We start from the raw sequence: 14,721 nt of genomic DNA, 5'->3' as shown, positions 1-14,721 counted from the left end.
CTGCTGCAACACCTGAGGTAATAGAAACCGCCAGGGAAACACCTCAAGGGAGGAGTATTCCTCTCAAAAAGGTGACATGCTGACAGCCCAGCTGAGATGCCTTTACACCAATGCATGCAGCATGGGCAACAAACAGGAGGAGTTGGAAGTCTCCATGCTGCTACAAAGCTACAACCTTGTTGCTGTTACTGAAACTTGGTGGGACAACTCCCATGACTGGAGTGTGGTCATCAGTGGCTACAGGCTGTTCAGAAGGGGTAGAGGGGTTTCCCCCCTTTGTCAATAAATGGATAGATTATGAAGAGCTGTCTCTGAAGAACAGCCATGAGAAGGTTGAAAGCTTGAGTGAGAAATACAGAGTGAGCTGAAAAAGGGAACCCTGTGGTTGGTGTTTACTACAGGCTGTTCAATCAGGAGAAGCCTATTGATGAAGACTTCTTGCTCCAGCTACAGAAGACATTGCAGTTGCAGGTTCTTGTCCTGCTAGGGGGCTTCAATCACCCCAACATCAGCTGGGAAAGTAGCACAGGGAGCTGTAGGCAATCCAGGAGACTCCTGGAATGCATGGAGGATAACTTCTTGAGCCAGGTAATACATAGCACTACCAGAGGGGATGTGTTACTGGACCTGATGGTCACCAGTGTGAGCTAATGAGGGTCATCAAGATTGGAGGCAGCCTGGTCTGCAGTGATCATGCACTCGTGGAATTTGCAGTCCTGAGGAATATGGGTCAGGCAGAGTCAAGACCCAGAATTTTAGGAAACTAAGCTTCCAGCTGTTCAAGGAGTTAGTCAATAGGATCCCTCTGAGAAACTTCCCTCAGGGACAAGAAGCAGAACAGAGCTGGCAGATCTTTAAGGAAGTCTTCCATTGAGCAAAGAGAGCTTGCAATCCCCAGGCACAAGAAGTCAGGCAAAGAAGGCAAGAGACCAGCATAGCTGAGTCAAACTAAAGGGCAAGAGGGAAATGCACAGGCAGTGGAATCAAGGACAGGTGTCCTGGAAAACATATCAGGACACCGGTTATGTCAGGATGATGTGTGGAAGGCCAAGGTGCAGCAGGAGCTGAACTCAACAAAGGAGGCAAAGAATAACAAGAAGGACTTCTACAGGTATGTCAGCCAGAAAAGGAAGGTCAAAGAAGATGTACCACTCCTGATAAGCAAGACTGGCAAACTCTCAATAATAATGAGGAAAAAGCTGAGGTACTCAATAGCTTTGTTGACTCAGTCTTCAATGGCAACTTCTCTTCCCACACTTCTCAAGTGGATAGACTGCAAGACAGACTGGGAGAGCAAAGTCCCTCCCACTGTAAGAGAAGATCAGGTTCATGACCCCCTGAGGAACCTGAACATACATAAGTCTATAGGACCTGATGAGATGAATCAGAGTCCTGAGGGAATTGGCTGATGTAGTTGCCAAGCCATTCTCCATCATATTTGAAAAGTCATGGCAGTCATGTGAAGTCCCAGGTGACTGGAAAAAGGGAAACATTGCACCCATCTTTAAAAAGGGTAGAAAGGAAGACCCTGGGAACTACTACCCTGTCAGCATCACATCTGTGCCCGGGAAGATCCTGGAACAGATCCTCCTAGAAGTTCTGCTAAGGCACATGGAAGACAGGGAGGTGATTTGGGACAATCAGCATGGCTTCACCAAGGGCAAGTCTGACCAACCTAGTGCCCATCTACAGTGGAGTAACTCCATCAGTGGATGAGGGAAGGGCTACAGATGTCCTTTATTTAGACTTTTGTAAAGCCTTTGACATGGTCCCCCACAATATCCTTTTCTCTCAGTTGGAGAGAGGATTCAATGGGTGGGCTGTTCAGTGGATAAGGAGTTGCTTGGATGGTTGCATCCAGAGTATAGCTGTCAATGGCTTAGTGTCCCAATGGACATCGATGACAAGTGGTGTCCCTCAGGGGCTTGTATTGGGACCAAGTGTTATTCAATGTCTTCATCAATGACATAGATGAAAGGATAAAGTGTACCCTCAGCAAGTTTGCAGATGACACCAAGCTGAGCAGTACAGTTGACACTCCTGAAGGATGGGATGCTATCCAGAGTGACCTGGACAAGCCCAAGATGTGGCCCATGGGAAACTCATGAGGTTCAACAAGACTAAGTGCAAGGTGCTGCACCTGGGTCTGGGCAATCTCTTGAATCAATACAGGGTGGAGAATGAAGAAATTGAGAGCAGCCCTGCCAAGGACTTGGGGGTGCTGATGAATGAAATCATAGAATCATTATGGTTAGAAAAGACCTCTAAGATCACCAGGTCCAACAGTTAACCTAGCACTACCACCATGTTCACTACTAAACCATATCCACACAGTTTTTGAACATTTCCAGTAATGGTGACTCTACCACTTCCCTGGGCAGCCTGTTCCAATGCTTTAGAACCCTTCCTGTAAAGAAATTTTTCCTAATATCCAAACCAAACCTCTCTTGGTACAACTTGAGGCCATTTCCTTTTGTGTTGTCACTTGTTACTTGTGAAATGAGACTGAGACCCACCTCACTACAACCTCTTTTCAGAGCAGTAAGATCTCCCCTCAACCTCTTCTCCAGGCTACACAACCCTAGCTCCCTCAGCCACTCCTCAGAAGATGTATTCTAGACCCTTCACTATCTTCACTGCCCTTCTTTGGACGTGCTCCAGTGCTTCAATGTCTTTCTTGTAGAATTTTTCTTTAATTTAGGGGACTCTTTTCTATCTGAATGCATCTAGTAACTGAGTAGTTTAACAACCTTGTAATTATGTATAAACATGCTACTGGAAAGACTCCTATATTTTGGTTCATTACCATATGTAACAAAGTACAAAGCCATACAAAGGAATTCATAACATACAGTGACAGTATAGTAGCTTTAAACAAATAAAAATGCAAATTAGAGTCTAGATAATGTAGCAAAAAAGCTGATAGAAATACAAATAAAGCTCACATTTCTAATAGGAAACTACCTGGCCATATAAAACTGCTCATCTTTCTGCATCTAAGCTATCTGATTGAAACCAGTGGGCTAGGGTTACTGATGTGTATATACCCTTGCATTGTGTCAATTTAGACAGACAGAAAAGACTGCAACTTCTCACTCTTTGGAGTAAACACTTATCTTAAATAAGTCCCAAGATAACCACTACATACCAAAATCTTCCAACTGCAAAACTGATGCAGCACTGATTTGTACTGCTAAATTTCTTTATTTCTGAAGAGGAATACCAGTCACTGACAGGATGTTGTTTCATAAGACATTTAAGCCAGTGTAAGAACGGGAAGTTGTCTGAGGTACCATCACATCTCTCCTCACCCTACATGATTCCACATCCATCTCTTGCATTGGCACCACAACTATGCAGAACCAAGGAAATTCTGCAGAAGCCTGTCAATCCCATGGAAAGATGCTGTTCCCTTTTTAGTTAGTTAACCTTCTGTGGAATCCTTATCCTGAACTGACCCACCCAAATGCTGACAACTGCTAGATTCAATGCAAAGAAATGTAAGTAAAGGTCAGAGCGAGATGAAAACAGACAACAGTTTCCTTTTGTAAAAGCCTGTAGCCACACAATGGTAGGCAGTAGTCTTACAAAGGGTACCCAAAATCTACTCAAAAGACAGTTCCTCTCCTAGAGTAATCTTCTATCCTCCTACTTTTGGTGCTAGAGCTCCTGTGGCAACCAGGAATCTGACAAGGGAACTACTTCTATCTCCCACTGAAAATTTTTATTGGAACAGTTTTTTCATCTAAATCAGTTCCATGACCCATTTAACTGCATGCCACTTGGACAGTTAGGCTAGCCAAGACAAGTATTTCAGCAGTAGTTCACAAAATCATTTGGAGATAAATGTCAATACATTGTTTATTGTGTGAATGTCTAAATCTTAGCAGTATTACTGCTGATAATCCTCTATACGCACCATACGGGACGGCAGTCACTTCACATTCTATCACAGTTTTAGCTGTGAGCCATGGAAGAAAAAATATAAATATCACCACATTCTCTTATCCAAACAGGCCTCCTCCTTTTAACATATCATTTAAAAATTGCATTTTTTTTTTTTTTAAACACACCTGGTAATTCTGCGTAGTGACAGGAGGTGGTGGTGGTGGAGCTTCTTGTTGCCTCTGTGTATAACCATAATCTGTAGCTGTGTGCGCTGTAGGATAGCCTCCATAAGCAGCAGCTGTTGCAGCAGCTGCAACAGCTACTGGAGCAGACCTGGCTACTGCAACTGTAGCTGCTGCTGGAGCATAGGCTGCAGTGACAGTGTGCGCAGCAACTGGTGCCTGGTGGACAGTGTAGCTGGCAACTGTAGTTGGATGGGAATAAGCTACACCCGAAGCTGGCTGCTGGCTACATTAGAAAAAGACAGTAAGTAAATAATTAGATTAATCCAACATACTCATCTAATGCCTAAACATTTCAAACTCCCAGATTTGAGTCATACTTTTCTGTTCTACAAACAGATCTGGAACAGCCATCATACACTGTAATTACTTTTATTACCTCTTATCCACCCCATTAAAAAGGCTGTATAATTCTGAAGTTTCTGTGAATGCAAATATATCATGCAGGCAATGACTTTCTTCTTAGCAAGGAGTGGTGGTAGCTGTATTCCACTGCTTGAAAAGAACCCAAGCCTTTCATTCAAAATAATACAGAAGTCTTACACAGTTATCTTTTCATGACCAAAAGGTTTTTAAGTGTTTTAGTGGTTCTTCAATAAAACTGATATAACTGTTAAATTAAGAAAAATACTGCTTTTCTGTGAGAGCTCATTACTGATATGCACTCACATAATGTTTTTCATTAAGTCATATTAAAGTAATGAGATTTTAAAGACTTCTGTGAAAAATAGCTCAGAACTCTTAAATTTAAGGAAGAGACACTTTAAATATTTCTGATGTGGGAGTTTTCCCACAAAAATTGAAAATTATAAAAGCTGGCCCCACTCACTCATACAGAAGTCCACTGCCTCACAACATGAAGCATCAAAAGAATGGGCAGTCAAATCAAGGAATACAACTGCTACCAGAGGTCTGGCAATCTTCCAGGCACATGCTGAGACTAATTTGCTTCTCTTTAATGTGCAGGTAAAACATTACTACATAGCTATTTAATAAGAATAAATAAATATTAATAGTGTAAATAAAAATTGATGGCTTCTAAGACAATTATTTGAATGAAAACTAATATTGTTGTCCTATAATGATTTATAACTTTGCATTATTATTAAAATCCTATAATAGCTATTTTTAAACAAATAAAGTGAACTGGGCAAAATATCACTATCTGGAACAATTATATGAAATAGGGGATTGAGTGCTTATTATGAAATTTTTAGCACACTTCCTGTACTGATTTTCAATATTTTAGAATCTCTATAGAGTTTCACATCTCCATAGCACTATTAAAAGATTGTTCAAAAACAATTCCATACCTATCAAGGAGGTAGTATCCTCTAATTTTTAGAAAAAAAATAGAAAAATGAAATCTTGGAAGCAAACATACTCAGTGTCAAAGTGGAATTTCAGCATGATTATACTCAAAACCAAAAGGAACGAGTTGCGGTATTTCTTTCCTAAAGACTGCAATATTCTCTCTGACATAGCTATCAGAAACAAAGCACCTTTCAACTATAGTTACTATTACTTTTGCAAAAGACATTTCCATAACTGCCTTTTAATAACTTTTTTAAAGAAAAACTGATTTTGTAATTTTAATTACAGCAGAAACACACAGAGAAAATGTTATTATTATTGGACTTACATACCTGGACTCTACCTTCTTCCCATCTTAGGCCTGTTTGCTTTAAGAACTACTTGCATTTCATCCAAATTTAATTCAGTTGTGAGTCGTACTCACAATTGTTTCATTTCATTTTCAACTTTTTAGCATACTAGTGGAAGGAAAAGACCTGACACTCCGGTGTAGCTCCCACCACTGCTTGATGTATATAAAAAGTTTATCTATTTTGTCAGTTTAAAGTGAGAAATCAAACTCCATCAGAAAATTCAGGAAGACTATTTTATGATGGTAAAAGTGAATGACAATCTATAAAATTAGGCTGTATTATCTACATAACTAACAATGCAGAAGTGTAAAATATTCATACGTTCTGAGGTAGTTCACATTATCATATGTACATACTAAAAATACATTACATTGGGAAAACAGGCAGCAGACTTTGTCTCAAACTGCACTTGAACGCATCAACAGTCTAATACTGCCAACAAGGAAAAGTCTTCCTCCCCACTCTTATTCCTTCCTCCCACATACCAAACCTGGCTATGCCATCCTATTTCATCCCTAGTGCTAGTTCTGTTACTTGTCAAGCTAGTCATTGCACTGATTTAACTCATTAATCTAGCAGAAGATGATGAGATTTTTAATTTTTTTTTCCTGAGCTCATTTTCTAATGTGGTAGAAATGTTAAAAACACTGTAGCTCACAAAACAGTCTGCTGAGTGCTAGAACCCACATAAGTTATACATATGGAAGCAGAGGAAAATAATCAAATAATAGGAGAGAGAGAAAGAACAGGGACCTGCCCAGGAAGCATTAATCTGTCTCAAGTTTCATGAAACTGTGCTTAAGTTACTATTACAAAATACAATACAGTGTTAACAACACACTATGAGGTAACAGTATGTCTATCAACGAAAATGCTTTTGTTCTCAGAATATATATATATATATATATATATGATTAAAGCTGCCTGACAGTTTTCAGTGTTTAATATTGTGAAGAGATTGTGATCATTATGAGCAGGACTATTAACAAGATTCTGCTAACAGACAGTTTAATTTCTTCAGTGCTGTTTTTGTACCAAAGTTCCTTATCATGGTATAGAATTAGCAGCTCAAATAATTTGATTTCTAAGGCTAATATAATTCTATGACCATGTTTATTTTAGCAAATCTGTTCCCCTTGCTTCTGCAACACCATGCAGAGCTAGTGACCAAGTTTGCAAGACCACAAGAAAAATATTCTAGAACTGACTACTACTTCATTTTTAAAAGTTATGTTATGCTATGTTACAGAAATTCATATCAACATCTTTCCTAAATTAATGTTTCTTTTTCTCCCCATGGTCTTACTGAGAACCTTTTAACATAAAGATGACCAGATACTTTCAGGTAATTAATTTATAATCAAAATATTTTTGTGTCACTGTCATTTAACTTACAAGAGATTTTAATCCTTGTTTGGTGATTAGTGCCTCATCACATTTGCCAAGATGAACTTACCTCCCTCCAAACTATTTTGCTAGCTCCTTCTTCCATCAATCTTTCTTGCAATTTTTCATTGCACATATCCTAGTATTATCTATTCTTTCATTACTACAGATGGCAAGAATTGTATGGATCATTTGAGATGAAGTTTCAGTTGTGCCACTCACTCTACTCCAGACTTTCTTTCCAAAGAATCCAGCTTCCTCAGAGCAGCTTCTTGTAAAGTTACCTGTATATTGACAATATTTCCTTTGCATCAAATATCACAACGCACCATAAATAATAAGACTCAAGACCAATCCCTAGAGTACTCCACTGCAACTATTCCTCTTTGATAATCACTCTTCTAATTCTACTAACCACCTCTGCCATCTCCTTCTCTACAATTCTTTTACTAATCTCTAATTTAAGTAATAATTTTCCATATTGCACCACATCAAGTATTTCAACTTAGTCCTAATAAATAAGACTCAAAAAACTTAGACACTTGATCAAGCTATTAGAGCAACAATGAAATACGGTATATCAGCTGAGCTATGGTAACAAACAACGTGTGCTCTTTACTGTAACAAAGAAAGTAATTCAGTTTAGCTTAATCCCCTAACATAGTGGGGAAAAAGTAGAACCAAATTAGAAACAGACAGAGAAGCTAACTGATTGACCTGGTACCTTAGTGAGTTTTCTTTGTAGATCAACTCTTCCCCCAAATAAATTCTAATATCCTTAATAGCATCTTTGAGTTCAAAGGATTCTAGTGCTCTTCATATGAAAAGATATGTAGTCCAACTGGCCTTACTAACTAGACAGAACTTAGAAATGACAGAATAATTTAGGCTGAAACAAAGATTGAGGTCATCTGTTCTAACCCTGTGCCCAAAGCCCAGCTAATAACAAAGTTACATTAGTTTTCCCAGGGCTTTGTGTCCAATCAGTTTCTAATCATCTCCAAGAATGGAGAATCCAAGACTGCTCTAGACAACCTGTTCCAATGTCTGAGCACCCTCACTGTCAAAATTTTTTTCATAAGTTTATGAAAGATTGTTTCAAAAGCAAATAAGTTCTAAACCAACATTTACTTAAAGCAAACCCAGTTTGTGAACAGTCAATTCAAGGAAACTTCATATTACAATTCTTACAGTATTTTAACGTACTATCAAAACACATCATTCTTTGACTTAAGAAGTTACAGGCAAAGGACTCGTCAGCTTCAAATCTTACTCTGCTGCATTGCTTTAATAATACCTCTTCTGCCAGAGATTTTCATTCAAAATGAATCTATTTTATTCATACCACACCTATTTCTTTAGCTGATCATAATAGTAACAGTGCTTCCCCACCAAGCTCACTTTAATTTCTATTTTCTAGGAACAACACACATTCTTCAATACTCATCTTCCATCTTGGATTTCTATTTCACTGTATTTTCACTATCACAGTCACAGCCAGTGTACAGGCTACATGCTGCACTCAATTGTTCTTCTCCATGCTCTGTAGATGTATGTTTTAGTTAATGACAGGTCATTTCCAGCACCTTACCTAATGTTTTTCATCTCTCCCTACGTGCCCTAAACTACTACTTGCATAACCCTATTTCCCTATGTGTTGGAAATTATATAACTTTCCTAATGAATGGCTTTAATTAACTTTATTAATTGCTTTAAATAATCATAAGCAGTGTAATTTTCACTTTAGCCAGCATGTAGCTAAGTTGTTTTGGTTTTTTTACAGACTGTTATTGTTAGACTTTGATTATTAGATCACTGAAACTTTAAGTTTTGCTAAACTAACCCCGATAAGCTTCAATGAACAAAGTCTGAGGGACTTAAAAGCTGGACACCTGGAATCCAGAATTTATAGCCCTCCAAGGACATGTTGAAGTAACCAGGAGAGGAGACTAACAAAGACGATCCAACATGTGCTGCAGACTCCCTGTCTGGGAAAAAGATAATAAAAAGACTGAAAAACGTGGACTAATGAGCATGAGAAGTGGGAAATCAATAACCAATAGAAGATAGAATACTAATTAATGAAGAGAATTATGTAATTTAGAACAAATTAACATTAATTTGTTTGCTAATAATGTATAAATAAGTAAAGTTTTGAAAGTTGTGTGCACCTAGGTGAAACTATCCCCTTATGCACCCTGGCCTAGAATAAAGTAATGCCTACTCCTTAATACTAAAAAAATTGTGTTAGATAGTTTAATTTATCCCAACATTTTCAGTGAGACATGCTCTTTGCTTCCTCCTTCCAAATAAGCTCACTTCTATTCAGAGGTTTTAGACCCCAAGGTATACCTAACTTGCTCGCATCTTTCACGTCTTACCTAACAATCCTCAAGGATTCAAGAGAACTAATTCTTTACATAGAATTATTGTACTGCAGCGCATGAGAGAAGTTTGGGCTTTTTTAAAACACCTTTGACTCAAATCTTTGAATAACAACTACACTAAATTCTGCTGACATTAGTGATAGAAAATACTGATGTTTGTGATACATTAGTATCAGAAAAAGTGCCATATATTATAAAATACCACAATATTAAACCTCCTACATAAGGCTGATTGCAGCAAGCTGTGACCATGTATTTTTCTCCACACTAATCTTCAATTCCATGTCAATCTGATTTTCTGGGGAGTGAAGGGCCACACTGGCTCATAATCTTGCAGAAATTATCCATCTACTTCTCTTTACTTGGTTGCACACCATTGACAGCTCATTATCAAAACATTGATGTTATTCAAGTCTAGATAACAGCCATGTTCACAATGATAATGCATGACAAAAAGAACTGAGCTTTAGATGTTATGTTTGCCTGAAAACTATCAACCACTAACATTTTCCTTGTCAAAATCACAGAATCAAAGAATGGCTGAGGTTGGAAAAGACATCTGGAGAGTCCAATTCTGTTCAAGCAGGGCCAGCAAGAGCCAGTTGCCCAGGACTATGTCCAGACTATTTGAACATCTTCAAGGAGGGAGACTCCAGAAGTTTACTGGGAAACCTGTGTCAGTGCTGCCACCCTCACAGTTTAAAAAACATTTTCTGATGTCCAGAGGGAACCGCCTGTGTTTTGGTTTGTGCCTATTGCCCCTGGTCCTGTCACTGGGCACCACTGACAAGAGCCTGGCTCTGTCTTCTTTGCACTCTTCCTTTAGGTATTTATATACATTAACAAGATCCCCCTTGAGCCTTCTTATCTCTAGGCTAAACAGTCACAGCTCTTTCTCTCAGCCTTTCTTCATAGGTGAGAGGCTCCAGCCCCTTCATCATCTTTGTGGCCTTTCATTGGACTCTCTCCAATATGTCCATGTCTCTCTTGCACTGGGGAGTCCAGAACTGGACACAAGACTCCAGGTCAGATGGGACGTAACTGGCTTAACTGTGCTGACGTGAGAGGCACACGTCATGTCTTAGGTGTCATAAACCATCAGACCCCCAAAGTGCCCCCAGACTCATTTCTGAGGCCTTCCACCAGAGGACTGAAAGCTCCCCCCCAGGGGAAGTACCTGGGCATTCCCACCCAGGCTGAGCATATTTTAACCCATTTGACTTCACGTTTCAAGGGTTTTTTCCCCACCTCCAATGGATCAAGACAGTGATCACTACTGTGACCAAGGGACGCTGATATCGCGTCGTCTCATTGCAGATCCATGGGTAGTGATATGTTCCCTTACTCTTATCCTTTCTTTCTTTTCCCTTATACATTTTCTTAAATTATATTTTCATGCTTTCATATTGCTATATTACTATATATAACCCAAATACCTACATACCTGCGCTTTCCATTGCAACCAAATTGTCCTAAAATAAAACCTATATGTATATATTTACAATCATCAATCAGTGTCATTTCACTCTAATCCATCCCAAGGGATTAACAAGAACCTAGGTTACCCTTGCTTTCTAGGGTGGGTCATAACATTTCTGTACCAGTCTCGAACATCCAGTAACATCATACACTGCACTTGAATACAAAACTAGCTATAATTGCAAGAGTTCACTTCCATATGGCTACCTAAAAGACTGCATCCTAATCTAAACTCACAGACATTGTGATTGGCTCTGGACCCTATCTGCTACAATTAATTGCCTTTACCTGCAAAGGCTCACCACACTTAGCAATTCAAAGTTAACAATTCACTCCTACCTACCCAAGAATCTCACATCTGTGACCTGTCTCATTAGAGTAGGTACATGGTATGAACATAAGATGAAACTCAGATGCTCAAAGGTTCTTTATCTTCTTAACAGGAACCAAAATCTTAACACAAGATTGAGACCATCACATTTGCACACCTCTCTGTCCAAACATTTCCCAATGTCCCTATCTCTCCATCAGCATCCCCACATTTCAGTCAGCCAGCTTCAAAAGAAAAGCATAATTATGCCTCTTCTCCAGCAGTGAATCAAGAATGCTAATATTTTTTCCACATGAAAAACAAGCCAATATTAGATTGTTCATATCAAACTAAATAGACACACAGTGGTTAAGGTGGCCTACAGAGTGCACACGCACATACAAACTAAAGAGGACTAGTATCACCAAATTTCACATTTATTTCAGGCTTGTAAATAGATGGATTAATAGTTACTTAAGTAACAGGGTTTTGCATTGCATGTAGATTTATAACCCTAGGTGCAATAGCCCTACTAGCACAAAGGTATTGCAATATTCAGAGAAATTTTCTGTATTGGTATTTGCATAATCTAATGCTTCTCTCATTAAATCATGATGGCCTTACATTAAGATAAACTCCCTTTTAGACATTGACTCCTGTGTTTTCTGTTCAAAATATTCAATTCATTCTTATGAAAGGACTGATTTAACACTAAGTGCTTTGTCTCTTCACTTTCAGACATGGTAAATGTACCAGCCATTTATAGGATAGAGTCTTTTACATAGATAGAGTCTGATACATAAATGGAATAGTATCTTGTACTTTTGACAGCAAAGGAAAAAAGCTTCTTTCAATCAATCAGTTTTTCCATTTTCTCAGGAATACATTTAGGATTAAATATGAAAACAGTTTTGAACTTGAACTGTATTCCAATTATATGGTTTTAAGGAAATTTCAAATCAGTTGTTCAGGTTCTTAAGTCTACAGACCACCTCAGCTCCACAATAAAAGGAATAACAATTTTAAAAAATTATTCTCCACTTCAAAATTGCAGATATATATGGATCTCAGTTTATTATTCACTCAAAGATTATTTATTTACTTACAAAAAAAAATCCTCTGTGTTATTTAAAAATTCCTTCATACCCCATGACAACCCAGTTTCAAATTTCACAATCGTCAAGTAAAAAATAAACATACTGTGAGCACCTAATCAAAAAAAAGAACAAAAATATTATCTAAGTTTAATCCTCTCCTTTAACCATTATACATTGGAGTAAATGAAAATTAATTTATTCTATATCCATTTCCAGAAAATAATCACTTGGGAGTCATTCCAAGACCCACATAAAACTGTATATTCCTGAAACTATCAGGTATGCAATTTTGATTAGCTAGATAACAGTAGCACACATCTGCATTCATTTGCCAATAATCCCTCATATTTCATATATGTGTTTTATCCTACTATTTTCCCATTAACCAAGACTTAGGAGTCAAGGAAGGCCTTTATTATAAATTTATGAAATGAATAACAAAGATTCAAATATGAACTTCAAGGTGCTACTCCAACACAAGCCAAAAATGTGATGATGTTCGTGATTGTATCTGGGTTTTCCAAATTAAGTAATTTGATTTCAGAAAAAGTGAGATAATAGATGCTACCAATTACTTTTTAACAGTCTGACATACAATTTGGATGCACAAAGAGTACAAAGATACAAAAATTTTAGGCAACATACCTATACAAAATATATGGTTACAGGTCCCTGAGCTCCACTAGAAGACCTGCTCCTGATCTTAGATACCCAAGTTGGAAATCTTTTTAAAAGGTGTATAGCTCCAAAAGTACTTTCTCTACTTTCTGATACATTAATTATAACATTGCTTCAGTGGAATGGGACAGTCCCCTGTATTTTCTGGTGCTTCTACTCTTCCCTTATTTATCCAGTCTCCCATAGGTTGGGTTGGTGTAATTTTAATGTGTTAAAAAGGATTCCATCCTCCCACACTGACATAGGGGGAAGCAAAGACTTGGGAAACGAGCCGCATCTTCACTTGAAGGAGAAGTGTCCAGGAGGCAGCAGACAGTAACTTGTTGGCGTTGTTGACTGTAAGTGGCCATTTTAATTTAAGGGCCTTGGGATCTGATGCTGCCTCCTCCATGGTGTCCGGCTCCACCTCCCCACCCTCACACCACTGGGGATACAGGGAGGTCCTTATCAGGATAAGAAAACACACCTGCGGGAGAGGCAGATAAGCAGATGGGTCCCAAGCACAACTATCGCGGAGGAGCAGGTTGCAGAAGCAGGCCCCACACAGGGCGGAGGAAGGGAGCAGTCCCGAGCACTCACCCCGAGGGGGCGGGGAGATCCCAGTCAGGGACACGAAACCGGAGGCGAAGAGGGAAGTGACTCCGGACAAGGACAGAGGGAGGGAAGGGAGGGGTTGCGGTGGTTACCTATACTGGGCAGCAGCCCCGCTATGGGTGAATCCAAAGTAGTTGCCGGTGGCCATTTTGGCATCTTCTCCCAGGCGGCTGGGCACTGTGGCGAAGATAACCAAGAGGCGGCAGCGGTCGGGGCCATGACAGGAGGTCCGGCAGGAGGAGGCGGGGAGAGAAAAGGACAGACAGACAAGAGACAGAAATGCGCGCGAGGTCAGACACGGAGCCTCAGGACCACCGTTTCTCCGCCCCGCGCGCTGCCCGCATCTCCTCCCCTTCGCCGCCGCCCCACTCCCCCCACGCTCACGTACTCACAGAAACATCGAGCGCCATTACTTACCATAGGTGAAAGAAACTACCGGGCATATAGGAATCATGAGTGCAAGCTAGCAGGGACAACGACGGTTGAACTCTCAACTCTCATACCCCTCCTCACCGCCGCGTTCGCTCACTCCCTTCCCCCCTCAACACACACCTACGGCGACAACGGCAAAGTGCGACCGGACCAAGGCCATGCGCACGCGCGAGATGTGTGAAGGGCTGCTAGAAGTTGTAGTTCAGCCAATGGCTACGCCTCCGCTCGCAGAAGAGCACCTTCGATGTCGCGTAGGCCGCCACCACACTTGAGGCGTGAATCCTCCTGCGCCTGATGTTGCAAAGACTCTTGGGGGTTGTAGTTCCCATCGCTGAGGCCCGGGCGCGAGAAAGAGCTGTTCTTAGAGTAACGGTGCGCGTACTAATCCTCCTGCCTGTCTCCTTTCTCCCTCCTTCCATCATCCCGTGTCACACCTACAGTCACACCGCACCTGTACCCGTGGACTCATATTGCAAAGATAGGGTCGGTTTCTCATTCTTGCCTGCAAACCCACACCACAGTAGTGATAGGGAAGATGTGTGCTAATCGGTTTGACTCCTG

At 40.0% G+C, this 14,721-nt stretch overlaps 1 protein-coding gene and 1 non-coding gene across 4 annotated transcripts in view; both read right to left on the bottom strand.

Moving 5' to 3' along the window:
• Window positions 1-14,386, bottom strand: part of LOC120764896 (zinc finger RNA-binding protein-like) — a 54,755-nt gene extending 40,369 nt beyond the window's left edge. Inside the window, exons 1-3 of one of the 3 annotated variants that reach the window (XR_009208587.1) lie at window positions 14,146-14,386; window positions 13,821-13,905; window positions 4,074-4,356 (exon numbers count right to left, since the gene is read on the bottom strand). Coding sequence is in view for 2 of the 3 variants with exons in the window: in XM_040089018.2 (XP_039944952.1) it covers window positions 4,074-4,356; window positions 13,821-13,905; window positions 14,146-14,182 (405 nt within the window). In the remaining variant the exon portion in view is untranslated. The remainder of the gene's footprint in view (window positions 1-4,073; window positions 4,357-13,820; window positions 13,906-14,145) is intronic. The other 2 variants (XM_040089018.2, XM_040089019.2) reach the window with 2 other exon arrangements.
• Window positions 6,840-6,976, bottom strand: LOC120765015 (small nucleolar RNA SNORA66). The gene has a single exon (XR_005704345.1). It is a non-coding gene; the product is annotated as a small nucleolar RNA SNORA66 (small nucleolar RNA).
• Window positions 14,387-14,721: the final 335 nt, after the last annotated feature.

Source organism: Hirundo rustica, chromosome W, assembly GCF_015227805.2.
Source record: "Hirundo rustica isolate bHirRus1 chromosome W, bHirRus1.pri.v3, whole genome shotgun sequence".
Taxonomy (NCBI): domain Eukaryota; kingdom Metazoa; phylum Chordata; class Aves; order Passeriformes; family Hirundinidae; genus Hirundo; species Hirundo rustica.
The sequence above is the reverse complement of the archived record's forward strand: the minus strand, read 5'-3'. Positions and strand labels throughout refer to the sequence as shown.